This window comes from Pristiophorus japonicus, chromosome 15 (assembly GCF_044704955.1).
Source record: "Pristiophorus japonicus isolate sPriJap1 chromosome 15, sPriJap1.hap1, whole genome shotgun sequence".
Lineage (NCBI taxonomy): Eukaryota > Metazoa > Chordata > Chondrichthyes > Pristiophoridae > Pristiophorus > Pristiophorus japonicus.
The window spans coordinates 116108886-116136262 of record NC_091991.1 but is presented as its reverse complement, the minus strand read 5'-3'; the positions used below and the strand labels follow the sequence as shown (position 1 = coordinate 116136262).

At 45.7% G+C, this 27377-nt stretch overlaps 1 protein-coding gene across 2 annotated transcripts in view; it reads left to right on the top strand.

The window, feature by feature from the left end:
- The first annotated feature begins 9505 nt into the window (after positions 1-9505).
- The window catches only part of ccnf (cyclin F), a 49717-nt gene continuing 31845 nt past the window's right edge, over positions 9506-27377 (top strand). For both annotated transcript variants that reach the window (XM_070900876.1, XM_070900875.1), the window contains exons 1-2: positions 9506-10235; positions 13638-13792. In XM_070900876.1, coding sequence (XP_070756977.1) covers positions 10223-10235; positions 13638-13792 — 168 coding nt within the window. In that variant the 5' untranslated portion in view covers positions 9506-10222. The remainder of the gene's footprint in view (positions 10236-13637; positions 13793-27377) is intronic.

The window sequence follows — 27377 nt, the reverse complement described above, 5'->3', positions numbered from 1 at the left end:
ATTAGTACCAGGGTACAATACCCATTAGTACCAGGGTACAATACCCATTATTACCAGGCTACATTACCCATTAGTACCCGGCTACAATACCCATTAGTACCCGGCTACAATACCCATTAGTACCCGGCTACAATACCCATTAGTACCAGAGTACAATACTCATTAGTATCAGGGTACAATACCCATTAGTACCAGGGTACAATACCCATTATTACCAGGATACAATACCCATTAGTACCAGGCTACAATATCCATTAGTACCAGGCTACAATATCCTTAAATCCCAGTCAACAATACCCATTAGTACCAGGCTACAATATCCATTAGTACCAGGCTACAATATCCTTAAATCCCAGTCAACAATACCCATTAGTACCAGGCTACAAAACCCATTAGTACCAGGCTACAATACCCATTATTACCAGGCTACATTACCCATTAGTACCCGGCTACAATACCCATTAGTACCCGGCTACAATACCCATTAGTACCAGGGTACAATACCCATTAGTACCAGGCTACAATACCCATTATTGCCAGGCTACAATACCCATTAGTACCAGGCTACAATACCCATTAGTACCAGGCTACAATACCCATTAGTACCAGGCTACAATATCCTTAAATCCCAGTCCACAATACCCATTAGTACCAGGCTACAATATCCTTAAATCCCAGTCCACAATACCCATTAGTACCAGGCCACGATACCCGTTAGTACCAGTCTAGGATACCTATTAGTACCAATCTATTATTCCCATTCGTACCAGGCTACAATACCCATTAGTACCGATCTATGATACCCATTGGTACTACGCTATGATACCTATTAGTACAATGCCCATTAGTTCCAGGCTACAATACCCATTAGTACCAGGCTACAATACCCATTAGTACCAGGCTACAATATCCTTAAATCCCAGTCCACAATACCCATTAGTACCAGGCTACAATATCCTTAAATCCCAGTCCACAATACCCATTAGTACCAGGCCACGATACCCGTTAGTACCAGTCTAGGATACCTATTAGTACCAGTCTATTATTCCCATTCGTACCAGGCTACAATACCCATTAGTACCGATCTATGATACCCATTGGTACTACGCTATGATACCTATTAGTACAATGCCCATTAGTTCCAGGCTAGGATACCCATTAGTATCATTCTACAATTCCCTTTCGTACCAGGTTACAATATACATTAGTTACCACTTAACATTTACCATTTGTACCAAGCTAGGATACCGATTAGTACCAGGCCACAATACCCATTAGTACCAGGTTACATTACCCATTAGTACCAGGCTACCATAACTATTGGTACCAGTTTTCTATACCCATTAGTTCCAGGCGACAATACCCATTGATACCAGTCTACAATACCTTTTCGTACCATGCTATAATACCCATTAGATCCTTGCTATGGATGATGTGGAATCGGTATGGGTGGAGCTGCGGAATACCAAGGGGCAGAAAACGCTAGTGGGAGTTGTGTACAGACCAACAAACAGTAGTAGTAATACCCATTAATACCAGGCTACATTACCCATTAGTACCAGGCTACCATAACTATTGGTACCATGGCACTGCCCAGGACAGTGATAAGCTCTTTGGTGTACGTTCTCAGTTTCGTGTGGATGGGGCTCAGGGCTGGTCTGAATGCCTTGTTGCACCTCAAACATCTTTTTACTCATGATGGATTGGCTAGCGCCAGTGTCCAGTTCCATGGCTATGTGTAAGCCATTCAATTTTACGTTTAGCATTATAGGTGGACATTTTGTCGAAAATGTATGCACCCCGTGTACTTCAGCATCTGCCTCCTCTCTCTGAGGCTTGAAATTGCTTTGATCCACCATGGACTGATCTTCTCTGCCACGTGGTGGTTAGCAGGTTTTGCAGAGCTTGCAACTCGTTTGCAAGCTTGTTGGAGGTGCCCCATTGTTCCACAGCTCTTGCAAACATACCATTTTGAAGCGGCATGAATAGGCTGAATAGAAGCCTCCGCAATGCCAACAAGGCCTTGGGGACTCTGAGTCATCTGGGTCACCTGAGGCCTGCTGGTAGTTGCAGACTCGTGGGTTCTGCCCTGTACATTTCTGCTCACAAACACAGTTCCAGTTAATTTATGAACATTGCTATCACTTGTGTGCTGAGAGATTTGTTTGGTGTTATCACTGGTGGACATAAACGCCTGTGCGAGCCCACAACACACACCCAAAGGATCAACGACACCAGGAAATCGAACCCATCACGTCCAACAGCCCAGCAAGGCCAGGCTCACCTAGCAGCCCTGCAAGGCCAACAACACGCCAGCCCAGGCGATCCACCAGGGAAAGAAAGGCTCCCGACCACCTCATCTTGTAAATAGTTTTCATTTTGACTTTGGGCGGGGGCGGGGAGTGATGTTGTGTATCTGTAAAGCATGCACTCCCTTGTTCCCCCACCAGGGAGCTCATCCCCTGAAGTCCCAAGGGATCCCAGCATCCCTTGGGAGCACTGTATATAAGCCGGCCCCTGACGCCTGTTCCTCACTCTGGAGTGTCTTATTAAAGACTGAGGTCACTCCTGTGTTTAACCTCCCTGTGTGCAGCCTCATCTGTGTTAGGAACACAATAGGAACAATTTGCAGGGATATGGGGAAAGAGCAGGGGAGTGGGACTAATTGGATAGCTCTTTCAAAGAGCCAACACAAGCACAATGGGCCAAATGGCCTCCTTCCATCATTCTATATAATGCTGCATTAGTTTTCCTGTATTGTCATATTTACAATACAAATGTTAATCATAGAATCATAGATTGATACAGTACAGAACAAGATCATTTGGTGTCCGAGTCAACATATATCGCTGTGTAAAAAGGTATTACCTCGTGACGCCTTTGTTTCTTTTGCCAATCGCCTTACATCTGTGTCCTCTGGTTCTTGACCCTACAGCCAATGGGAACAGTTTCTCTTTATCTACTCTGTCTAGACCCCTCATGACACCTCTATGTCTATGACATGTCTAGACACCTCTATCAAATCTCCTCTTAAACTTCTCTGGAGAACAACCCCAGCTTCTCCAGTCTGTCCACGTAACTGAAGTAACTCATCCCTGGAACCATTCTTGTAAATCTTTTCTTCACCCTCTCTAAGGCCTTCACATCCTGCCTAAATTGCAATGCCCAGAGTTGGATACAATACTCCAGTTGAGGCCAAACTAGTGTTTTATAAAGGCTCATCATAACTTCTTTGCTTTTGTGCCCCATGCCTCTATTTATGAAGCCAGTATGCGTATTTAGCCGATTTCTCAACCTGCCTTGCCACCTTCAACACTTTGCGCACATATACCCCCAGGTCTCTCTGTTCATGCACACCCTTTAGAATTGTACCCATTATTTATATTTCGTTTGCTCGTTCTTTCTATCAAAATGTATCACTTCACACTTTTCTGCAATAAATTTCATCTGCTACATGTCCGCCCTTTCCACCAGCCTGTCTATGTCTTCTTGAAGTCTATCATTATCCTCCTCACTGTTCACTATACTTCCAAGTTTTATGTCATCTGCAAATTTTGAAATTGTGTCCTGTACACCCACGTCCAAGTCATTAATAAATATTAAGATATCTGGTACCGACCCCTGGGGAACATCACTGTATACCTTCCTCCAGTCCGAAAAACAACCGTTCATCATTATTCTCTGTTTCCTGTCACTTCGCCAATTTCGTATCCGTGTTGCCACTGCCCCTTTTATTCCATGAACTTCAACTTTGCTGGCAAGCCTATTATGTGGCACTTTATCAAACGACTTTTGGAAGTCCATGTACACCACATTAACATCATTGCCCTCTCTGTTGCCTCATCAAAAAACTCAATCAAGTTAGTTAAACACGATTTGTCTTTAACAAATCTGTGCTGGCTTTCGTTAATTAATCCACACTTGTCCAAGTGACTGTTAATTTTGTCACGGATTATCGTTTCTAAATGCTTCCCCACTACCGAGGTTAAACTGACTGGCCTGTAGTTGCTGGGTTTATCCTTGCATCTTTTTTGAACAAGGGTGTAACATTTGCAATTCTCCAGTCCTCCGGCACCACCCCGTATCGAAGGAGGATTGGAAGATTATGGCCAGTACCTCCACAATTTCCAACTTTACATCTCTCAGCATCCTAGGATGCATCCCATCCAGTCCGGTGACTTATCTACTTTAAGTACAGCCAACCTTTTTAGTACATCCTCCTTATCAATTTTTAACCCATCCAATATTTCACTATGACTTTGGCAGCATCTTCTTCCTTGGTAAAGACAGATGCAAAGTACTCATTTAGTACCTCAGCCATGCCCTCTGCCTCGGCTTCCATTTTGGTCCCTAATCGGCCCCACCTCTCCTCTTACTATACGTTTACTATTTATATGTCAAAAAATACCTACACTCCAGGTACTTGAGCACAAAAATCTAGGCTGACACTCCAGTGCAATGCTGATGGAGTGCTGCACTGTCGGAGGTGCCGTCTTTCGGATGAGACGTTAAACCCAGGCCCTGTCTGCTCTCTCGGGTGGATGTAAAAGATCCCATGGCATGATTTTGAAGAAGCACAGGAAAGTTATCCTAATGTCCTGGCCAATATTTATCCCTCAATCAACATAACAAAAAAACAGATTATCTAGTCATTATCACATTGCTGTTTGTGGGAGCTTGCTGTGCACAATTGGCTGCCATGTTTCCTACATTACAACAGTGACTACACTCCAAGAAAGTACTTCATTATCTGTAAATCGCTTTGAGACGTTCGGTGGTCGTGAAAGGCGCTATATAAATGCAACTCTTTCTCTCTTTCTTTAGAAGACTTTTGAATTCCGTTTTATGTTAGCTATCAATCTATTCTCAAACTCTCTCTTTGCCCCTCATTTCCTTTTTCACTTCCCCTCTGAACTTTCTATATTCAGCCTGGTTCTCACTTGTATTTTCAACCTGCTTCATCTTACTCTCTATCTCTTTCATCATCCGGGGAGCTCTGTCTTTGGTTGCCCTCCCTTTCCCCCTCGTGGAAATGTACCTCGACTGTACCTGAACCATCTTCTCTTTAATAGCAGCCCATTGTTCGATTACAGTTTTGCCTGCCAATCTTTGATTCCAATTTGATTCCAATTTGCCTGGGCCAGATCCATTCTCAACCCAATGAAATTGGCTTTCCTCCAATTAAATATTTTTCTCTAGATTGCTCCCTGTCTTTTCTATAGCTAGTCTAAACCTTATGATACTATGATCACTATTCCAAAAATGTTCCCCTACTGACACTTGCTCCACTTGACCCACCTCATTCCCCAGAACCAGATCCAGCAATGCCACCTTCCTCGTTGGGCTGGAAACATACTGATCAAAAAAGTTCTCCTGAACACACTTCAGAAATTCTTTCCCCTCTCTGCCCTTTACATTATTACTATCCAAATCCATATTAGGATAGTTGAAGTCCCCCATTATCGCTACTCTATAGTTCTTGCACATTTCTAAAGCAACAGGCTCCGGCTCATCACTATTGAAAGGACAGGGGAGCAGGAAGACCGGCAACTGTCACCCAAAGCCAATATGGCTCCAGCCACCGCTGCCCCAGGACACACGGTTCTTCCTTCCACCACCGGGGGCGTTGCCCTTCTTCCTCCTGCCACTGGGGGCGCTGCATTTCTTCCTCCCTCCACCAACGGCGCTGTCCTTCTTTCTCCCGCCACCAGGGGCGCCGCACTTCTTCCTCCCTCCACCAGGAGTGCTGCACTTCTTCCCCCCTCCAACAGGGGTGCTGCACTTCTTCCTCCTGCCACCAGGGTCGCTGCACTTCTAACTCCCGCCACCGGGAACGCTGCACTTCTTCCTTCCGCCACCAGGAGCGCTGCACATCTTCTCCCACCAACAGGGGCGTTGCACTTCTTCCTCCCACTACCAGGGGCGCTGCACTTCCTCCTCTCACCACTGGGGTTGCTGCACTTCTTCTTCCAATAATTACATGTATTTATATAGCGCCTTTTAACGCAGTAAAAAATCTCAAGGCGCTTCATAGGAGTGTCCCGAAATTTTTTTGGACACGGAGTCACATAAGGAGCAATTAGGGCAGCTGATGTAGGTTTTTAGGAGCGTCTTAAAGAGGGATCGCGAGGCGGAGAGGTTTAGGGAGGGAATTCGAGAGCTTAGGGCCGAGGCAGCTGAAGCCACGGCCACCAATGGTTGAGCAATTAAAATCAAGGTAGCTTAAGAGGGCAGAATTAGAGGAGTGCAGATATCTCCGGTGTTATGCAGCTGGAAGAGATTACAGATGTAGGGAGGGACAAAGCCATGGAAGGTTTTGAAAACCAGGATAAGAATTTTAAAATCGAGACGTTGCTTAACCACGAGCCAATATAGGTCAGCGAGTACAGGGGTGGTGTGAACAGGACTTGGGGCGAATTAGGACACAAGCAATCGAGTTTTGGATGACCTCAAGTTTATATAGGGTAGAATGTGGGAGGTCAGCCAGGATTGCATTGGAATAGTCAAGTCTAGAGGTAACAAAGGCATGGATGAGGGTTTCAGCAGCAGATGAGCTGAGGCAGGGGCAGAGACGGGCATGGAGGTGAAAATAGGCGGTCTCAGTGATGACATGGATATGTGGTCGGAAGGATCAAATATGACACCAAGGTTGCGAACAGCCTGGTTCAACCTCAGACAGAAGTTGGGGAGAGGGATGGAGTCAGTGGCTAGGAAACGGAGTTTTTGGTGGGGACCAAAGTCAATGGCTTCGGTCTTCCCAATATTTAATTAGAGGAAATGTCTGCTCATCCAGTACTGGATGTCGGACAAGCAGCCTACAATTTAGAGACATTGGAGGGAACGAGATAGAACTTGGTGTCATCAGCGTACATGGGGAAACTGATGCTGTATTTTCGTATGATGTCGTCGAGGGGAAGCATGTAAATGAGAAATAGGAGGGTGCAAAGGATAGATCCTTGGGGGACATTAGAGGTAACTATGCGGGGGCGGGAAGAGAAGCCATTGCAGGTGATTTTCTGGCTACAGGCGAGTGCAGCCCCACCCAGCTGGATGACGGCGGAGAGGTGTTGGAGGAGGATGGAGTGGTCAACCATGTCAAAGGCTGCAGACAGGTCAAGATGGACGAGGAGGGATAGTTCAGCCTTGTCACAGTCACAAATGATAAGAGCTGTTTTGATACATTCAAACATGGCGTTCTGGGAAAGAAGGGCACGGATTTGGAAGGCGACAACACATTCAAGGATTTTGGAGAGGAAAGGGACGTTGGAGATGGGGCAGTAGTTTTCAAGGACAGAGAGGAAGATTTGGCCTGGTGGGCTTAAGGGAAGGAAGGGAAGTGGCAGAAGCAGCTGATAGGATGATCTCAATCTTATAGACAAAGAAGTCCATGAGCTCCTTGCACTTGTTGTCGGAGGTGAGGGTGGCGGAGACTGAGGAGAGGGGTTTAAAATGACGGGTTGCAGTAAAGAAATTACGCCCTTTGCATTCTAGAATGATCCTGGAATAGTGAGCAGTTTTGGCAAACAAGAGCAGGACCCTATAGTGCATTCTGTGGTCCAGCCAAATCGGGTAGTGAATAGCTAAACCAGTTGTCCACCACATCCTGGTTACAGGGTTTTCAGATGAGATAGAGAGGGGGTTAAAAAAGGAGGGTGTGGCAGTATTGGTTAAAGAAACAATTACAGCTAAAGAACAAAAAAGGGGCAATCACAATGCTAGGAGTGTACTATAGACCCCCAAACAGTCCGAGGGAGATAGAAGAGCAAATTTGTAGGCAAATTTCTGACAAGTGCAAAAAACAATAGGGCAGTAATAGTGGGGGATTTCTTGAAAATATTAACGGGGATAATATCAGTGTAAAAGGTATAGGGGAACAGAATTCCTAAATTGCATTCTGGAGAATTTTTTAAGCCAGTACATCGCAAGCCCAACAAGAGGGCGGGGAGGCAGTTCTGGATTTAGTTTTAGGGAATGAAGGTGGAAGGAATATCCATGGGAGAGCATTTTTGTGGTAGTGATCATAATTCAGTTAGTTTTAGCATAATTATGGATAGGGACAAAGATAAAACAGGAGTAAATGTCTAACTTGGGGGAAGGCCAATTTTACGGGGTTGAGAAATGATTTACCAGAAGTGGACTAGAAACAGCTACTTGAAGGTAAATCAGTGTCAGAGCAGCGGGAGGCATTCAAGAGAGAGATGCATGGAATTCAGGCTAAACACATTCCCACAAAGTAAAAGGGTAGAACTGCCAAATTTAGAGTCCTCTAGATGATAAGGCAAAAAAGGGAAGCTTATATCAGATGTGTGCAACAAAAAATCTGCAAAAGGACATAGACAAGCTAAGTGAGTGGGCAAAACTTTGGCAGATGGAGTATAATGTTGGAAAGTGTGAGGTCATGCAGTTTGGCAGAAAAAAATCAAATAGCAAATTATTATTTAAATGGAGAAAGATTGCAAAGTGCCGCAGTTCAGCGGGACTGGGGGTACTTGTGCATGAAACGCAAAAGGATAGTATGCAGGTACAGCAGGTAATCAGGAAGCCCAATGGTATCTTGGCCTTTATTGCAAAGGAGTTGGAGTATAAAAGCAGGGAAGTCTTGCTACAGCTATATAAGGTATTGGTGAGGCCACACCTGGAATACTGCATGCAGTTTTGGTTTCCATATTTACGAAAGGATATACTTGCTTTGGAGGCAGTTCAGAGAAGGCTCACTAGGCTGATTCCGGGGATGAGGGGGATGACTTATGAGGAAAGGTTGAATAGGTTGGGGTTGTTTTCTTTGGAAGCGAGGAGGCTGAGGGAAGATTTAATTGAGGTGTATAAAATTATGAGGGGCCTAGATAGAGTGGATAGGAAGGGCCTATTTCCCTTAGCAGAGGGGTCAATAACCAGGGGGCATAGGTTTAAAGTAGTTGGTAGGAGGATTAGAGGGGAGATGAGGAAAAAAAAAAATTACCCAGAGGGTGGTGGATATCTGGAACTCACTGCCTGAAAGGGTGGCAGAGACAGACATTTAAAAAGTATTTGGATGTGCACTTAAAGAGCTGTGACTTACAGGGCGGACCTGGTGCTGAAAGATGGGATTAGGCTGGATAGCTCTTTTTCCGACCAACATGGGCCGAAGGGCGGAAGGGCCTCCTGTGTAGTAATTTTCTATGATTCTTTGATCCGTTCAAGTCTGCATCCCCTGTACTTCTGTCCTTAAAGGAGCAGAGATGAGGGTCGTCCCTAGGGAAAAGCCACCGGCGGCACTGCGCTTCTTCCTTCCGCCACCGGGGGCGCTGCGATTCGGTCCTGCCTGATTCGAAAATGCATCCGTTGCAACCAATTAGAACCGCTCGCAACCCGGAAAAGATGTCAAACCCACCAATCGTGATGAAGAATTGAGTCGGTGAGGCTGATGATTGACTGACAGACAAACCAATGGGCGGGGCGGACGGGGGCTACAGTTATCCAATCAGCACGGGCGATTTTGAAATGCTTCACGTGAGGCTGGTTTGAAACGGTCGGGCGCGCGGACGGCTTTTCAGCGGTGTCGGGTTAGCGACCGAGTGACCCACAGCCCGGGCCCTTCATCTATCGCCCGAGTGACCGACAGCCCGGCCCCCTCACCCATCACCCGAGTGACCGACAGCCCGGCCCTCTCACCCATCGCCCGAGTGACCCACAGCCCGGCCCCCTCACCCACCGCCCGAGTGACCCACAGCCCGGGCCCTTCACCCATCGCCCGAGTGACCCACAGCCCGGCCCCACCGCCCGGGCCCTTCACCCATCGCCCGAGTGACCCACAGCCAGGCCCCCTCACCCACCGCCCGGGCCCACCGCCCGAGTGATCGACAGCCCGGTCCCCTCACCCACCGCCCGAGTGACCCACAACCCGGTCCCCTCACCCACCGCCCGAGTGACCGACAGCCCGGCCCCCTCACCCACCGCCCGGGCCCACCGCCCGAGTGATCGACAGCCCGGTCCCCTCACCCACCGCCCGAGTGACCCACAACCCGGTCCCCTCACCCACCGCCCGAGTGACCGACAGCCCGGCCCCCTCACCCACCGCCCGAGTGACCCACAACCCGGTCCCCTCACCCACCGCCCGAGTGACCCACAACCCGGTCCCCTCACCCACCGCCCGAGTGACCGACAGCCCGGCTCCCGGCCCTTAGCGGCTCATCCAGGAATTCTCATCACTTTTTTCGTCTGGAAAAGGCCGATTGGGTTGAAGATGCGGCCGGGCGGTGAGTGCGTGTGGATGTGTGTGGCCGGCCGGGCGGGCGGTGAGGGGAGTCGGATCTGTGCTCTGTATTTGGTTTGAAGCGCCCGTTAGCTCTTGTCCCTGTCGCTCAGTGGGCGGAAAGCGGGCCCGGAGGCCTGCGCCTCCCGTGCAGACTGGAGTCGCGCCTCTCTAACCCGCGCTCGGTCCTCCCGCCCCTGATCTGATGGCTGAGTTTTGGCCGCCGAGTTGAAGGTTTGTAAAGTGCCGGCGGGCCTGGGGGAGGGGGTTGGCCTGGAGCGGGGCGGGCGCTGTGCTCGGACCCCCGGGACTCTGATCTGAATTCTTGGCCTGCTGAGAACTGAAATCTCTTGGAAGTCCCGACTCTCGGGTCTGTAACTTTCCACTGGGCTCCGGGTGCTTGTACTCATGGCGCCCGGTCACACTGTGCAGCCGGTGTACAATTCGAGACATCTCCTGAAGTCTGTGTATATTGTGTGAATGTACTCCTGTATATAATCAATGAAGATGCTGCCCATTCTCACTGTAGTGTCTGGGGGGACCTCGGGGCCCCTGACTGGGAGCAGTGCTGGTTGAGGTAGCTTGTTTGGGTTGCCCGAGTTATTTTTGCTTGGTGATGGAGAGGGGCCCTGCAAAAGGTTGGTCATCTTGGTTGGTGGTGGTGGGGATAGTATCTGGGTTGCTGGTTGAGTGGCTTCCAAGAACTGGCTCTAGATTGACTGGTAGTTTCACAGTTTTATTTGGAGATGAAACACCATTCATTCTACTTGATGGGTGCCAGCTATGTTTGCTGTTGCCTGGATTGCACCAGGCTGCAATCACCAATTTGAGTTGTGTAGTGGTTGTATCTGAAATTTGTGAAACTCTCCTATCTCAAGAGGGAGTTCGATATGGCCCTTACAGCTAAAGAGATCAAGGGGTATGGAGAGAAAGCAGGAAAGGGGTACTGAGGGAATGGTCAGCCATGATCTTATTGAATGGTGGTGCAGGCTCGAAGGGCCGAATGGCGTACTCCTGCACCTATTTTCTATATTTCTATGTCAGGCTGGTAGTTTGCTGGGCAGCATCTGAAAAAGGTAGAGGAGATGGAGGGAGAATGTTCATCTTTATTTTGTTCACTGTACCCAAGAATGATGTGGGCAAAATGTCCCATTTGGTTAGGCTGGAACATATACTAGTGGTGTTTGGGAATGGTGGAAAATGACATTGTACAAAAATCAGAGTGTTGAGTTTTGGTATAATGTTTAAGGTATTCAAAGTCAGCCCCATACCATGCAAAATGACAGTTACTGTGTTCTGTAACTTTCTGCCTTGCTTTGAATCTGAGGAATGTCTTGTTAGGTACAATGTAGTAAAATGTAGATTTGGTGTGCCTCCTCTTACATGAGAGGCATATCCTTTGGCTGCAAAAGGAAGAATTTTTATAAGGCCATGGAAAAAGAGCAGGGGAGTTGGACCAATTGAATAGCTCTTTCAGAGAGCTGGCATAGGCATGATGGGCCAAATGGCCTGTGCTGTACCATTCTATTCTAAATTCAACTACACTAAAACAAAGATTTGTCCAAAATCGCTGATGCTTTGGGAAGTGCTCAGCAGTGGGGTGGGTTAGTTATATATTACAGTATGTTGTCAGCATACAGAGATAGTTTGTGTTCAATCTTTCCTGCCTCTACTCTGGATTCCTGGGTTCATCAGATGGACATTGCTAGAGGATGTGTGATGACCAAGACAAACTAGAAAGGGAATAGGAGACATCTTTGATCATTATGATCTCCCAGTGTAGCCAGAATAGGTGAGCTGAGGACATTGGTGCACGTTATTGATGTGGGGTACAAATTCAGGATTCACCTCCTGAATGCATCACCAAAGCTTATTCTCGAACGTCGCAAGGAGAATTTCCAATCCACTTCATTTAGTTGAATTTCTTGTGTCCAGGGTCAGTACTGGCTAAGTGTCAGCCGTGGCTCAGTGGGTAGCATACTCCCTTCTGAGGCAGAAGGTTGTGGGCTCAGGTCCCATTCCAGGGACTAGAGCACACAAATCTGGGCTGACGCTCCAATGTAGTACTGAGGGAGTGCTGCACTGTTGGAGGTGCCGTCTTTCGAATGAGATGTTAAACCAAGGCCCTGTCTGCCCCTTCAGGTGGACGTAAAAGATCCCATGGCACTATTTTGAAGAAGAGCTGGGGAGTTATCCCCGGTGTCCTGGCCAAAATTTATCCCTCAATCAACATAAAACAGATTATCTGGTCATTATCATATTGCTGTTTGTGGGAGTTTGCAGTGCACAAGTTGGCTGCTGCGTTTCTTACATTACAACAGTGACTACACTCCAAAAGTACTTCATTGGCTCTGAAGCGCTTTGAGATGTCCGGTGGTCGTGAAAGGCACTATATAAATGCAAATCTTTTAGTGTGCCGGGGCTTTTCACAGCTGCCTGGTGCTCTCACTTGACAGCCTGTTTGGTCTGTGTGGTCCAGTCCAGGAATGACTACATCTAGTCTAAGATCTTGCCTAATATCTTGTACGCAGCAGGATATAGGTCTGTACATTCAACACTGGGTGGAGGTCCTTGCATTTTTTGTGCATTAATGTGGTGGTCTACAGACTGAGCAAGCAACCATGAAATATGCTGTTCGTTCCTCTTCTAGATAAGGGCAAAAAGCATATAACCAAATAATTCTTTAGGAGAGGAGGAAAAGTTCCCCCAAGCAAAGGTCACATTTTTGTAAGTTTGATGTGGAAACAATGGGTTTCGATATGTCAGGTGTTGCTGACACAAGGAAAACCCATGAGACAGCAGTGGGTAGCCAAATGGATGTTTTGAGTGTCTTTTGTTCTATTCCCACACACTGCGCAAGTACATGGTGTTGAACCCCATGCCTGTGTAAAACCCCAGCACCTGTCATACCTGAAGCTGCGGAAAGATGCCAGTTTTATTTTATTTTTTTGCCGGGGGGGGGGGGGCTGCAAAATTATATGGGTCCTGGAGCTTTACAAGAGATGGGGGTAGGAGACTGATTCTGCTGATCTGCAGCATTTTTTTTTGCTTGCTCAGCATTTAGTTTTCTCAGAATTCATCCTGTTATGCTGTTCCTGTGCTGCACCATTTGAGGAATGGTGAAGACCTTGCAGGATAGCTAAACATTTAAAACATGTTTTAATCATGGATTTTTTGAGTTTGCTTTAAAAAAAAGACATGAATTTATATAGCACCTTTCACAACCACCGGATGTCTCAAAGCGCTTTACAGCCAATGTTGTAATGTGGGAAAATGTACAGTTTTTGCATATCAGCATTACCTTTTTTTTTTACACAAGTGGGGAAGGAACAATAAATGGCTTGAGATTCTAAGCAAAATCTAAAATCAAACTATTTACCATTCTGAAACATTCTTTTGCTTTCAGTGTTTCATTGTAAATGTGCAAAATGTTTTTCCCTGCTCACAAAACCGAAAAGTAAGAAACGTTCACCTGTCTTGACGCTGCTCAGTCTTCCAGACGATGTTCTGCTTTATGTATTGGAATGCCTTCCTGCTCAGGATATCTTGCACTTCAGAGCGGTGAGTTAATTGTCATTTTATACCCGCTGTGATAAGATTGGAGATATAGTACCAGTAAAGCAATAATTTTAACATTGATTAATTATAATCGCACTATTTGTACATGTCATTATTTTATTACTACAAGGGAAAACAAACAACACTTTATTCTGTTTGCAAACTGCGCAGCAATTGCATTGCACCTTGCTCTGCAAGCTTAGTCCGTATCCAGAGGGTTCTATATTTATCTGTGTACATTTACCAATTACTGAGTGTATTGAGATTTTTTTGCAGCCTGCATGTATGTAGCTGATACACTCTCATAATGTAGAGCAGCACTACTCCCTCTATCTCGCAAACACCAATGGTGTGAATGTTTCCTTTACGTGACCAAACATGTGCCTTATTCACTAAATCATTGGTTGACAAATGTTCTGAATTCCTTGGGTTTATCTCACTTTCTAGCAGTAAGGCTTCTTGAGTTCAAATCTGATATTTGAAGTTGATGCAGTTGGGGGCACTTTATTTTAAAAAAAATTGTTCCTGAGATGTGGGCGTCGCTGCCAAGGCCAACATTTATTGCGCATCCTTAATTGCCCTTAAATCGCTGCAGTCTGTATGGTGCCTTAACCGGAGTGGTTTATTTGGGGAATTTGGGAAGAGGGAGGAGGTATCAGCGGTGGGGAACCTTAGACGATTTTCAAAAAAAAACCCAAGGACAGCAGGTAGATGATTGGTTGGTGTGTATTAAGGTTTTTTTCCCTCTTTTCTCACTAACTTAGGACTGTAGTTTAAACTAGGTGTGGGAAACTATAAAGTACTGTTAAATTTATAGCTAAACTCGTTAAACTAATAAATAATAATTGAATAAAGTTATTGACTAATTAACTAAATAAAATAAGGCTAGACTAAGATATGGCAATGCAGGTTGTGTGCCTGGACTGCAGTATGTGGGAGTTTGTGGACAGTGTGACTGTCCCGCGTGCAAATGTCTCCATCTCGAATCTCTCCGGCTCAGTCATTGAGCTGGAGTGCAAGTTGGAGACACTCTGACACATAAGGGAGGGAAAATAATTTCTTGACCGTTTTATCCAGAACACAGTCACACCCCAGAGGAAAGCACAGGTTCATGAAAGGGAGGTTGTGACTATTAGGGTGCCGGGTAGCGGGGATTTAGGAGAGGTCGAGAAAGAGGTCCCGCAGACACTGGTTCTGACCAACAGGTAAGATTTACTCGCTACTTGTAAGGACATAATAGTGATAGGGGACTCTAATTAGGGAGATAGACAGCATTCTTTGCAGCCAAGAACAAGAATCCCAAAGGGTGTGTTGCCAGGGTAAGGGATATCTCCCAGCGGCTGGAGAGGAACTTGGAAAGGAAGGGGGTAAATCCAGTTGTTGTGATCCATGTTGGAACAAATGCCATTGGTAGGAACAGGGAGGCGGTCCTGCTGAAAGAGTATCAGGAGTTAGGCTCTGAATTGCAAAGCAGGACCTCGACGGCAATAATCTCTGGATTATTGCCCGATTGCCACGTGCAAATTGGCATAGAAGTATTCAGATCAGGAGAATTAACAAGTGGCTAAAGGGCTGGTTTGAGAAAGAGGGTTCCTTTTCATGGGACACGAGCATAGTTCTGGGACAAGAAGGAGCTGTACCGATGGGACGGGCTCCACCTGAATCGGAATGGGAGCAGTGTTCTGGCGGAAAGGGTAAATAGGAAGGTGATTGAGAGTAGACTGATGGAGTATGAAAAGGAACTTGCAAGGGATATCAAAATCAACACAATTATTTTATAATTGTATTAGGAAAAAGAGGGTCTTCAGGAGCAATGTTGGTCCCTTAAAAACTGAAAGTGATATCATTGATTTAAAGAAATGGTAGACATTGAATAATTACTTTTGCGTCAGTATTGAAATCCAGAAATCCCAAGGAAATTAATACTGAATCAGGGACTCAATAAAATTAATTGTAAGTAAAGTAACAGTGATGAAGAAAATAATGGTACTGAAGGGTGACAAATCCCCAGGACCAGATGGTTTCCATTCCAGGGTTTTAAAGGAAGTAGGTGAGCACACTGCAGATGCCCTAACTATAATCTTCCAAAGTTCTCTTGATTCAGGAACCGTTCCTTTAGATTGGAAAATTGTGTATGCACGCCGCTATTTAAGAATGGTGGGAAAAGGAAACCGGGGAATTTTAGACCAGTTAGCCAAACATCTGTTGTTGGGGAAATTGCTCGAGTCTATAAGAATAGGGTGACTGAACATCTTGAACTTTTAGTTAATCAGAGAGAGCCAGCATGCCTGATGAAGCTGATTGAACTTTTTGAAGAGGTGACTTAAGTAGTGGAAGGGGAATAACTATGGATGTTATTTATATGGAGTTCCAGAAGGCATTTGATAAAGTCTCGCATAAGAGACTATTAACTAAGACAGAATTCCATGGACGTCAGGGCAAATTATTGATCTGGTTAGGAAATTAGCTGAGCGGCAGGAGACGGGCAGTAGGGATAATGGCTTGGTGCTCAAATTGGCAGGAAGTGACTAGTGGTATCCTGCAGGGATTTGTGTTGTTGCCTCAACTATTCACTGTTTTTATTAACGACTTGGATGATGGCGTAGAAAGTCATATCCAAATTTGCTGATGACATTGTAGGCAGTGTAGACGGAAGCATAAAATTACAAAGGGATATTGATGAATTAATTGGGCAAAATTGTGGCAAATGAATTTCAATGTGGGCAAATGGGAGGTTATCCACTTTGGACCCAAGAAGGGTAGAACGGGGTACTTTCTAAATGGTTAAAGGCTAAAAACAGTGGAGCTCCAAAGAGACTTGAGAGTCTGGGTACATGATCATTAAAATGTCATGAACAGGTACAGAAAATAATCAAAAAGGTTAATGTGAAGCTGGTCTTTATATCTAGAATACAAGGTGTAGAAGTTATGGAGCAGCTATATAAAATCCTGGTTAGACCACACTTGGAGTACTATGAGCAGTTCTGGACACCACACCTTGGGAAGGATGAATTGGCCTTGGAGGGAGTGCAGCGTAGGTTTACCAGAATGATACCTGGACTTAAAGGGTTAAGTTACGCGGAGTGACACAAATTAGAGTTGTATTCCCTAGAATTTAGAAGGTTAAGAGGTGATCTGATTGAAGTTTTCAAGCTATTAAGGAGGACAGATAGAGTAAATAGAGATAAACTATTTCCACTTGTTGGGGATTCTAGGACTAGGTGGCATTGTCTAAAAATTAGAGCCAAACCTTTCACGAGTGAAATTAGGAAACACTTCTACACACAAAGGCCCCAAGTTTCCACATGATTTGCTCCTGATTTTTAGGAGCAACTGGTGGAGAACGGAGTATCTTAGAAATCGGAATTCTCCACATTTAAGTTTTCTGCAGTTCTAGTCAGGTAGAACAGTTTCACTTTTGAACAGAATTTTTTTTTCAAAAGGGGGCGTGTCCGGCCACTGACGCCTGATTTGAAAGTTTCCACAGTGAAAACGTACTCCAAACTAACTTAGAATGGAGCAAGTGAAGATTTTTGTACGCTTGAAAAAACCTTGTCTACACATTAAAAAATCAGGCGCAGGTTACAAATTAGGCGTCGGGAACGAGGAGGGGGGGAAGGGAAGTCATTAAATTCTACAATCAATCCTTAGTTATACTTATACAAATATTATATAAATAAATCCAACCTGAATAAAAATTTATAAGCAAAGAAAAGATTAAATAAACCATGTTCCTACCTGTGTGAAAGTGCTTCAGGCAGGCCTTTCAGGCAGCGGTGTGGCGTCGGTCCCGACGGCAGGGGCAAGAAGCAGCAAGCAGCTTTAGTGCTTGAGGCAGCGGTGTGCTGTGGTGTCGGTCCCGACGGCAGGGGCAAGAAGCAGCAAGCAGCTTCAGTGCTTGAGGCAGCGGTGTTCTGTGGCGTCGGTCCCGACGGCAGGGGCAAGAAGCAGCAAGCAGCCTCAGTGCTGATCATGGAAGGGCAATGTGGTTTTATTAAAAAATTTTAAAAATTGAACAGCTACAAAGAATTTGAATAGTCTCAAACAAGTGCATGTGTCCCGTTTATCACAGTCTATCTTTAATTACAGAATGAGTGGTGGAGATTGAAACGGTAACGAGTTGTAAAGGCTGAATTAAAATGCACAGTTGCTGCAGTAACACTGGTTAAAGAGCCAACATTAATTCAGCAGATGATTTATTCAGCAGTGCTGCTAAAAGCACTCCCTCACACAGAACTATCAAGAAAATTAAAATGCAAGCCTTTGCAAGGGTTCAATAAACAAATTTTCATTTTTTCTGCAGCACTTTTAAAAATGGCCGAGTGCCATGTTTACTTCAGACTGCGTGTGCGCGAACGCTCCAACGCGCACGCGCAGGGTTGCCGGCACCAAAAAAACTCATTTAATTTGTACCCGCCCCCTCCTACTTACAAAATCGGCGCGAGTGGTAGGCTCCACCCCCTGTGCGCCGCGCCAAGCAGACATCGAGCTGCAAGGAGCTCGAGAATACCGTGTTTTTTTTTCAGGCGCCGTTTCCGGCGTGAAAAACAGGCGCCCAGCTCTGAGGGGCGCCTTTTTCGCTGCGTGTGGAAACTTGGGGCCATAGAGTGGTAGAAATTTGAAGCTCTCTTCTGCAAATGGCAATTGATAAATCAATTATTAATTTTAAATTGGAGATTGATAGCTTTCTGTTAACCAAAGGTATTAAGGGATGTGGGCCAACAGCGGGTATATGAAGTTAGGTTGCAGATCAGCCATGATCTCATTAAGTGGCAGAGCAGCCTCGTGGGGCTGAATGACCTACTCCTATTCCTATGATGGTGCGATAATTGCCGAATTGGATTTGTCCTGCTTTTTGTGGACAGGACATATCTGGGTAGTTCTCCACATTGTTGGGTAGATGCCATGTTGTAGCTGTACTGGAACAGCTTGTTCTGGAGCACGTCTTTATCCCGGTTGTCGTCCTGCATCCAAAGTCTTTGCTGTATCCAGTGCGCGCAGCCATTTTTTGATATTACGTGGGAGTGAATCAAATTGACTGACTACTGGCTTCTGTAATGGTGAGGACGTCAGGAGGAGGCTGATGTGGATTATCCACTCGGCACTTCTGGCTGAAGATAGTTGCAAACATTTCAGCCTCATCTTTTGCACTCGCATGCTGGGCTCATCTATCATTAAAGATGGGGATATTCATGGAGCCTCCTCCTCCTGTCAGTTGTTTAATTGTTCACTATCATTCACGACTGGATGCAGCAGGACTGCAGAGCTTTGGTCTGATCCATTGGTTGTGGGATTGCTTAGCTCTGACTATAACATGCTGCTTCCATTGTTTAGCATGCATGTAGTTTTGTTGCGACTTCTCTGGGTTGACCCCTTATTTTTAGGTAGCCTGCTGCTGCTCCTGGCATGCTCTTTATTCATTGAACTCGAATCCCCGGGGCCTGATAGTCTGCATCCCAAAGTACTTAAGGAAGTGGCCCTAGAAATAGTGGATGCATTTGTGATCATTTTCCAACAGTCTATCAACTCTGGATCAATTCCTATGGACTGGAGGGTAGCTAATGTAACATCACTTTTTAAAAAGGGAGGGAGAGAAAACAGGTAATTATAGACCGGTTAGCCTGACATCAGTAGTGGGGAAAATGTTGGAATCAATTTATTAAAGATGAAATAGCAGCGCATTTGGAAAGCAGTGACGGGATCGGTCCAAGTCAGCATGGATTTATGAAAGGGAAATCATGCTTGACAAATCTTCTAGAATTTTTTGAGGATGTAACTAGTAGAGTGGACAAGGGAGAACCAGTGGATGTGGTGTATTTGGACTTTCAAAAAGCTTTTGACAAGGTCCCACACGAGATTGGTGTGCAAAATTAAAGCACATGGTATTGGGGGTAATGTACTGACGTGGATAGAGAACTGGTTGGCAAACAGGAAGCAGAGTCTCGAGATAAATGGGTCCTTTTCAGATTGGCGGGCAGTGACTAGTGGGGTGCTGCAGGGCTCAGTGCTGGGACCCCAGCTATTTACAATATACATTAATGATTTAGATGAAGGAATTGAGTGTAATATATCCAAATTTGCAGGTGACACTAAGCTGGGTGGTGGTGTGAGCTGTGAGGGGGACGCGAAGAGACTGCAGGGTGACTTGGACAGGTTAGGTGAGTGCGCAAATGCATGGCAGATGCAGTATAATGTGGATAAATGTGAGGTTATCCACTTCGGTGGCAAAAACATGAAGGCAGAATATTATCTGAATGGCGGCAGATTAGGTAAAGGGGAGGTGCAACGAGACCTGGGTGTCATGGTACATCAGTCATTGAAAGTTGGCATGCAGGTACAACAGGTGGTGAAGAAGGCAAATGGTATATTGGCCTTCATAGCTAGGGGATTTGAGTACAGGAACCTTAGCGAGGCCTCACCTGGAATGTTGTGTTCAGTTTTGGTTCCTTATCTGAGGAAGGACGTTCTTGCTATTGATGGAGTGCAGCGAAGGTTCACCAGACTGATTCCTAGGATGGCAGGACTGACCTATGAGGAGAGACTGTATCGACTGGGCCTGTATTCACTGGAGTTTAGAAGGATGAGAGGGGATCTCATAAACATATAAAATTCTGATGGGACTGGACAGGTTAGATGCAGGAAGAATGTTCCCAGTGTTGGGGACGTCCAGAACCAGGGGACATAGTCTAAGGATAAGGGGACGTCATTTAGGACTGATGAGGAGAAACTTCTTCACTCAGAGTTGTTAACCTGTGGAATTCCCTACTGCAGAGAGTTGTTGATGCCAGTTTATTGGATATATTCGAGAGGGAGTTAGATATGGTCCTTACGGCTAAAGGGATCAAGGGATATGGAGAGAAAGCAGGAAAGGGGTACTGAGGTGACTGATCAGCCATGATCTTATTGAATGGTGTTGAAGGCTCAAAGAGCTGAATGGCCTACTCCTGCACCTATTTTCTATGATTGGTCCCTCGGCTTGTTGGTAATGGTAGAGTGAGGGATATGACGGGCCACGAGGTTACAGATTGTGGTGGAGTACAATTCTGTTGCTGATGGCCCACAATGCCTCATGGATGCCCAGTTTTGAAATGCTAGATCTATTCTGAATCTATCCCATTCAGCACTGTCACGATGGAGGGTGTCCTCCTCGCCACAAGAACTGTGTCATGGATAGATGCATCTGCGATAGGTAGATTAGTGAGGGGAAAAAGATTTACATGGATACCAGAAATACGAGAATATACCAATTGGGAAAGGATGAACAGGCTGGGTCTCGTTTCTCTTGAAAAGAGAAGGCTGAGGGATGACCTAATAGAGGTCTTTAAATTTATCAAAGGTTTTGATAGAGTAGATAGTGTTTTCACTTGTGGGGAAGAGCAAAACTAGAGGCCATCAATATAAGTTAGTCACCAAGAAATCCAAATGGGGAATTCTGAAGAAACTTCTTTACCCAGAGAGTGGTGAGAATATGGAACTCGCTACCATAGGGAGTGGTTGAAGTGAATAGTATAGATGCATTTAAGGAGTGGTTAGATAAGCATATGAGGGAAAAGGGAATAGAGGGATATGCTGAGAGTTAGATGAGGAAAGACTGGAGGAGGCTTGAGTGGAGCATAAACGCTGGCGTGGATTGGTTGGGCTGAATAGCCTGTTATAGATCTCTTAATTTCCAATGAAATACGAACTCCGATTGTAGTTTTAATGTCACTTTATTTCTTGGCAGACAGCAACAAGCTCTTGGCTTTAAGCCAGGTCTTTGTCCTTCTAAGACCACATGGTCAAAATGGCTGTACTTATACCTGGATCAATTTACAGAAAAGAACTCTCCTTCTTTGACCTTATTGGCTCAATTAATAGTCTTTTAACCTTTTAATTGGCTCGCTACCCAAAGTCCTAAAATGTCAAGTTGATTGATGACTTAATGCAACATGCTGAACTGTACGTAGCAGCCTTGACTTTTGGGGGGGGGGGTGGGGGGGGCAGATTTGAATTCTCTATCAATCCCCCCTTTGATTCTTTCACAAACTGAATCATAAAACATCAGGTATCACTGGTTGAACATTCTATAAAATAATTTCATACATGTTAATATAGTTTCCTTCTAAAATTTGTTGGTGTTTCGCCACATGTCCGGACTAGTAGCTTCCACACAAATTTACACCAACCCGAGTTCCATCGTGGCCTCAATGGAAGTCTGGTTTTAGTAGGTTAATTAACCTTATTCCAATTTAATCCAAATCAATATCTTAATTCAACCTTCCCTTAAGCATAACATACCCCTGTGCCACGTACAGACGGTCTGCTGGGACCTGCAAGGTGTGTCTCATGCGGGACAGCAGCTACAGCCGCCTGGTCGCAACAACATTTAATCAACATAAACAAACAATATAAAAGTAAAATAATTACAACAAATAGAATTAAACCTTCCACCAATGAAGTTCCTATTGAACCGAGCCATTCAGTGGCTCCACTCCACAAAGTGAATGATGGGGGTTGCTTAAGTTTTTCTACCTCCTTTTGGATATGCTCTGCTAAGTGGGTAATTTCTTCGGAACTATCTGGGATATATGTGCAACACTCAGTTCTGAGTAGGGTGCAAGTACCTCCCTTTTCAGCCAGGATGTAATCAAGGGCCAGTCTATTCTGTAGGGCTACTGTGTGGATTGCTACCATTTCTGCATTGATTTTAACTCGGGCCTCTGAGGTATCATTGGCTACCCGTTCCACAACAGATGCCATGTTAATGGATTCCCTTGCCAGTCTGGCGGTCCCATACCTGGGGATCAGAATGGCAAAGAACCTCTCTGTTCCTGTGATAGCTCTCTTAGGACGGTGTAAATGTTCCGACAGTGACTTTATATGATACATATAAGGCACATTGTAGGCTAAATAGCAGGATCCTGTCCAATTCTGGGGCAGCCAAGGGAATGTCTTGTGGCCACACACCCAACAACTAGAAATGTTACCTTGTTTGGCATAAATGTATGACATATATAAAAAGGTATTTACATGTAATTCCCTTGCTACCCTACTATTTCCCTTTGGTGCAGAGGGTTGGCTAGTAAGAAGTAGGCCAATGTCTAGAATACCTACAATCAATAATACAGTAAATTTATACATTTTCGCAAAATGTAATTGTCCTTAATAGATTTCAGCTTCAATTACGGGTGCTCGTTTAATGTGTGAAGCGTGGATCCAGGCTTTCTTTCCTTGGACTTTAACAGCTGCCTGGGTGGTCAATAACACTTGATAAGGTCCCTCCCACTTGGCACCCAAAGGTTCTTTATGCAACTTTTTCACATGCACCCAGACTCCCGGGATGATGTCGTGTCCTCTTTCGGGTGGATTACCCCAAGCTGCCGATACCTGTCGGGAAACAGAACTAATAGCATTGGTTAAGTTCTGACAGTATGATAACAACGTGTCACTCATTAAGTGATCATCAGCTTTCCGTAAATCGATAGTTCCTGGCAGTGACATGGGTCGTCTTGTTATAATTTCAAGTGAACTTAGACCTGTAGTTCTGTTCGGGGTTGCCCTAATGCTACATAGCACTATTGGTAGTGCCTGGGGCCATAGTGTTCCTTCTTGGTGATATTTGGCAAGCCGTTGTTTGAGTTCGATTCATTCGTTCTACTTGTCCTGATGATTGTGGATGATAAGGACAGTGTAAATCCCACGTAATGTTCAGTAACCTACAGACTTCTTGGCAGACAGCACCTGTGAAGTGTGTTCCCTGATCTGAGTCAATGCTACTTGGGACTCCCCATCGGGGAATGTAATCCTTACACAAGACCTTTGCAGTGTAATTGGCTGTGGCTCTTTTAGTTGGGACAGCTTCTACCCATCTAGAGAATCTGTCGACCATGACAAGAATGTTAGTGTATCCTTGGCATGAAGGAAGAGATATATAATCAACCTGCAGATGCTGGAATGGTCCGACAGGGGCAGGGGGCCTCAGTCGGGGCATTACCGTGATGGGTCCAGAATTATTTTTCTGGCAGACCACACAGCGGTCTGTTACCAGCTGGGCATGTTTTTTAAATCCCTGACCCCACCAGCTTTTCTGGAACCGTGCCTTCACCTGTTGTGAGGCCAAGTGTCCCCACGAGTGGATCTGTTGGGCTAAAAAAAAGGCATAAGCGCTTGTGGCGCGACTGGCTTGTCGGTAACTCTTTGACTTCAGACACCATCTTCGCATAGCTTAATTCCTGCCTCAATCCATGTCCATTTTTCCTCTCGGGAGCACTCGCCTTGCATTATTTGAAGGTCTCGTGTCAGAGTCCTGAGTGCTTTCAATCTGCACATCTGTGTTGGTTCTTCTGGATGAACGCCCTGTGAGGCGGCATCTTTCGCTGCCTGGTCGGCTAGGGCATTTCCCTGTGCTTCTGTGGTATTTTCCTTGGTATGGGCCTTCCGCTTCAGGATGGACACTTCCTGAGGTAATTGTATGGCCAGATAGGTGTACCAGCAGCAGTGAGGAATCCTCTCTTCCGCCATAACAGACCAAAGTCGTGAACGACTCCAAAAGCATAACGCGAATCTGTGTCGACATTAACTGTCTGTCCTTCTGCTATTCGACATGCTTCTGACAGGGCCCGCAACTCGGCCTGTTGTGCTGATGTTCCTGAGGGTATACATCCTTTTGCCACTACCTCATATAAGGTTGTAACTGCCCATCCTGCTTTTCTGGTACCATTGTCAACAAAGGAGGAACCATCTGTAAACGGGATGAGGTCTGGGTTGTGCAGAGGCTCCTCTGCTGCTAAGGCTGCTTCTTCTGTTTCTTTTAAAATCTCCACGCAGTCATGCTCTTCACATTCTCCCCCCTCTTGCTCCCTCGATTCTGACATCGGGAGCATAGTTGCAGGATTAACCGGGCTGGCCCGGACGATATGGAGATTAGGAGCTTCCAAAACTGCTGTCCAGCGGGTCCATCTAGCTGCCGTCACCTGAGACATTCTATTCATAGACAGCAAAGCATGTACGGTATGGGAACACTTGACAATCAGCTTTTGGTCGAGGACTAGACCCGCAGTGATCAGTACCGCTCGACATGTGGCTTCCATAGCCCTCAGGCAACTTCCCCATCCGAGGCCTACCGCATCCAGTTTTGCCGAATAATAGCCAATGGGTCTCTGCCGATCCCCATGTTCTTGTGTCAGTATAGCTATCATATATCCTTCTTTCTCATGGACAAACAGGGTAAATGGCTTCCCACTGTCGGGGATTCCCAGAGCCGGTGCCGAACACAAAGCCTTTTTCAAACTCAGGAAGGCGTCTTGCTGTTCCTTAGTGAGGGTGATGGCTTCTTTAGAGGCACGTTTCCCCTTTAAAATATCATTCAGTGGCTGAGCAAGCTGTGTGAAGGAGTCAATCCAATTTCTGTTGAAGTTACACAATCCCAAAAAAGACCTTAGTTCCTGAATAGTGGTGGGGTTTTTAGCAGCCTGAATGGCTGCAGTTCGATCCTGGGTAAGTTCTCTCTTTCCTTGTGAAATCTTTTGTCCCAGGTATGCAACCCCTTCTTGGGATATTTGTGCTTTGTCGATGCTGGCTTTATGTCCTTTCAGCCGAAGGTGATCCAGCAAAGCTCGTAAATCTTGTTCATGCTGTTCTTCCGTGTTTGAAGCTAGCAAGATATCGTCTCCATATTGGATGACCGGGGAGGTAATTCTCGCAAATGGCTTTGTAAAGCCATGTGGAATACCGTTGGGCTGTTGTGGAAACCCTGCGGTAACCGGGTCCAAGTATACTGTTGTCCTTGGACAGTAAAAGCAAGAGGCACTGACCAAAATCCGTTGGCCATATCTATAACCGAGAAATATTTATGTTCTGGTTTGAGGGCATTAAAAATGGTGGAGGGATCTGCGACCAAAGGAGCTTTTTGATCAATACACTAGTTAGCTTTCCTATAATCGACAGTCAAACGCCAAGTCTCATTAGATTTCTATACTGGCCACACGGGGCTATTGGAGGAGCTATGCGTTTTAATAAGCACCCCTTGTTTCTCCAATTGCTGAATAACCGGTAAGATTCCCGCGATGGCAGTTGGACTGATGGGATACTGTTTAGTGCATGGAGGCTTGGTCCCGGTAAATGACGCAGGCTCCATCTGGAGTAGGCCACAATCATTCTTATCTTTAGCCCATATCGGGTGTTCCTTCAATTCTTTCTTCAAAGTTCTAATTGACCATGTCACCTGACCATCCTTGAAATGCAACGATGAATCTATTTGGATTAGAACGTCCATTCCCAAAAGGGGTTGATCTACTGGGCCTATCCAGACCGGCGTGGTTAGTTCATGTGGACCCAGCCCTATAAGTACCGGTGTTGTCCTTTTAATTTCCATTTTATGGCCCCCAACTCCATAGGCTGTACGTGCTCTACCATCCAACGGCAAAAAGTCTCCATATTGTAGGGGTAAGCATGTTAATTCCGCCCCTGTGTCTAAAAGATAGTCCGCATCCTTATCGCCCACCCTCACAGTTATATATAGCCCATCTCCCCTCTGTTGTATTAATGCGAGGAGGGGGGCCAGGGTGGGCTCTAATTGTTTTTTGCTATCCCAAGTAACTCCTTCTGTTGTTTGTTGGCTGAATTGTATCCCTGGCTGCGTCCTCTTCCCCAGCCACGACCTTGCTGTTTTACCCTGCACGTCTTGGCCCAGTGACCTTCTTTCCCACAACAATGACATTTTCCGGGGAATTTTCTTAATGACTGTTTATCGGAATCCTGGGATTTCCATCCCATAGTCTGTACAGCTCGGACTTTAGCTCCCATATCCCGATCTAATTGGTTACATCGATCCACCAATGCTGCAAAGGTAGTCCCTCTACCTTCCCAGTCCGGTCACACTACCTTAAGCATTTTGGACAGTTCTGGCTTTAGACCTGCCACGAAAGCTGCTTTCAGGGGTCCAAACACTTGTTCATCCATTTCCTCATCCGTATTATTCATACCCGAATGTTCTAGCCACGTGCATCTAAACCGCTCGTCGTACTCCAGGACCTCCTCTGTTCCTTTCTGTTGGCAGGCTGCAATTTTTCCCCAGTCTGTCTTAGCTGGACTGAAGGCTTGCAGCCAGTGTTTAATCGCCTCCCATCTTGCGTCTAATTCTTGCTCATCCTGCCCCAAAGCTTCTTCTACCTTGTCGTGCAATTTTCTTACCTGTGTTTTTGGCACCATTATGGTCAAAATTTGCACTCCGTCCCAGGGATGAAATTGATATATATTTCTTAAGCGGTCCAATTGGTCCCACGTTTTCACTCCCCCTTTCTTTGGATTGGGCAATTCCTTGGGCCATTTATCAATTTTCTCTGGGTCTGCCGGATCATGAAATAAGTATTTTTTATACAGCCTTTTCTTCGTTTTTTTGGTTCCGCCCTCATCCGCAGTCTCTTCTGATTTGACTACAACTCGTCTTTTTTTAAACGGGGCAAAGTGCACCCCTAATTCTTCATCCTCCGACCCTCTATTGTCGGAGGATTCAGAATTCGTATCTATTCCTCGGTTGTGTCTTCGGGTTTGCGCTTTTAATTTATCCAAACATGGGTACCCTGGGAATTGACCGATACGTTTTCCTTTT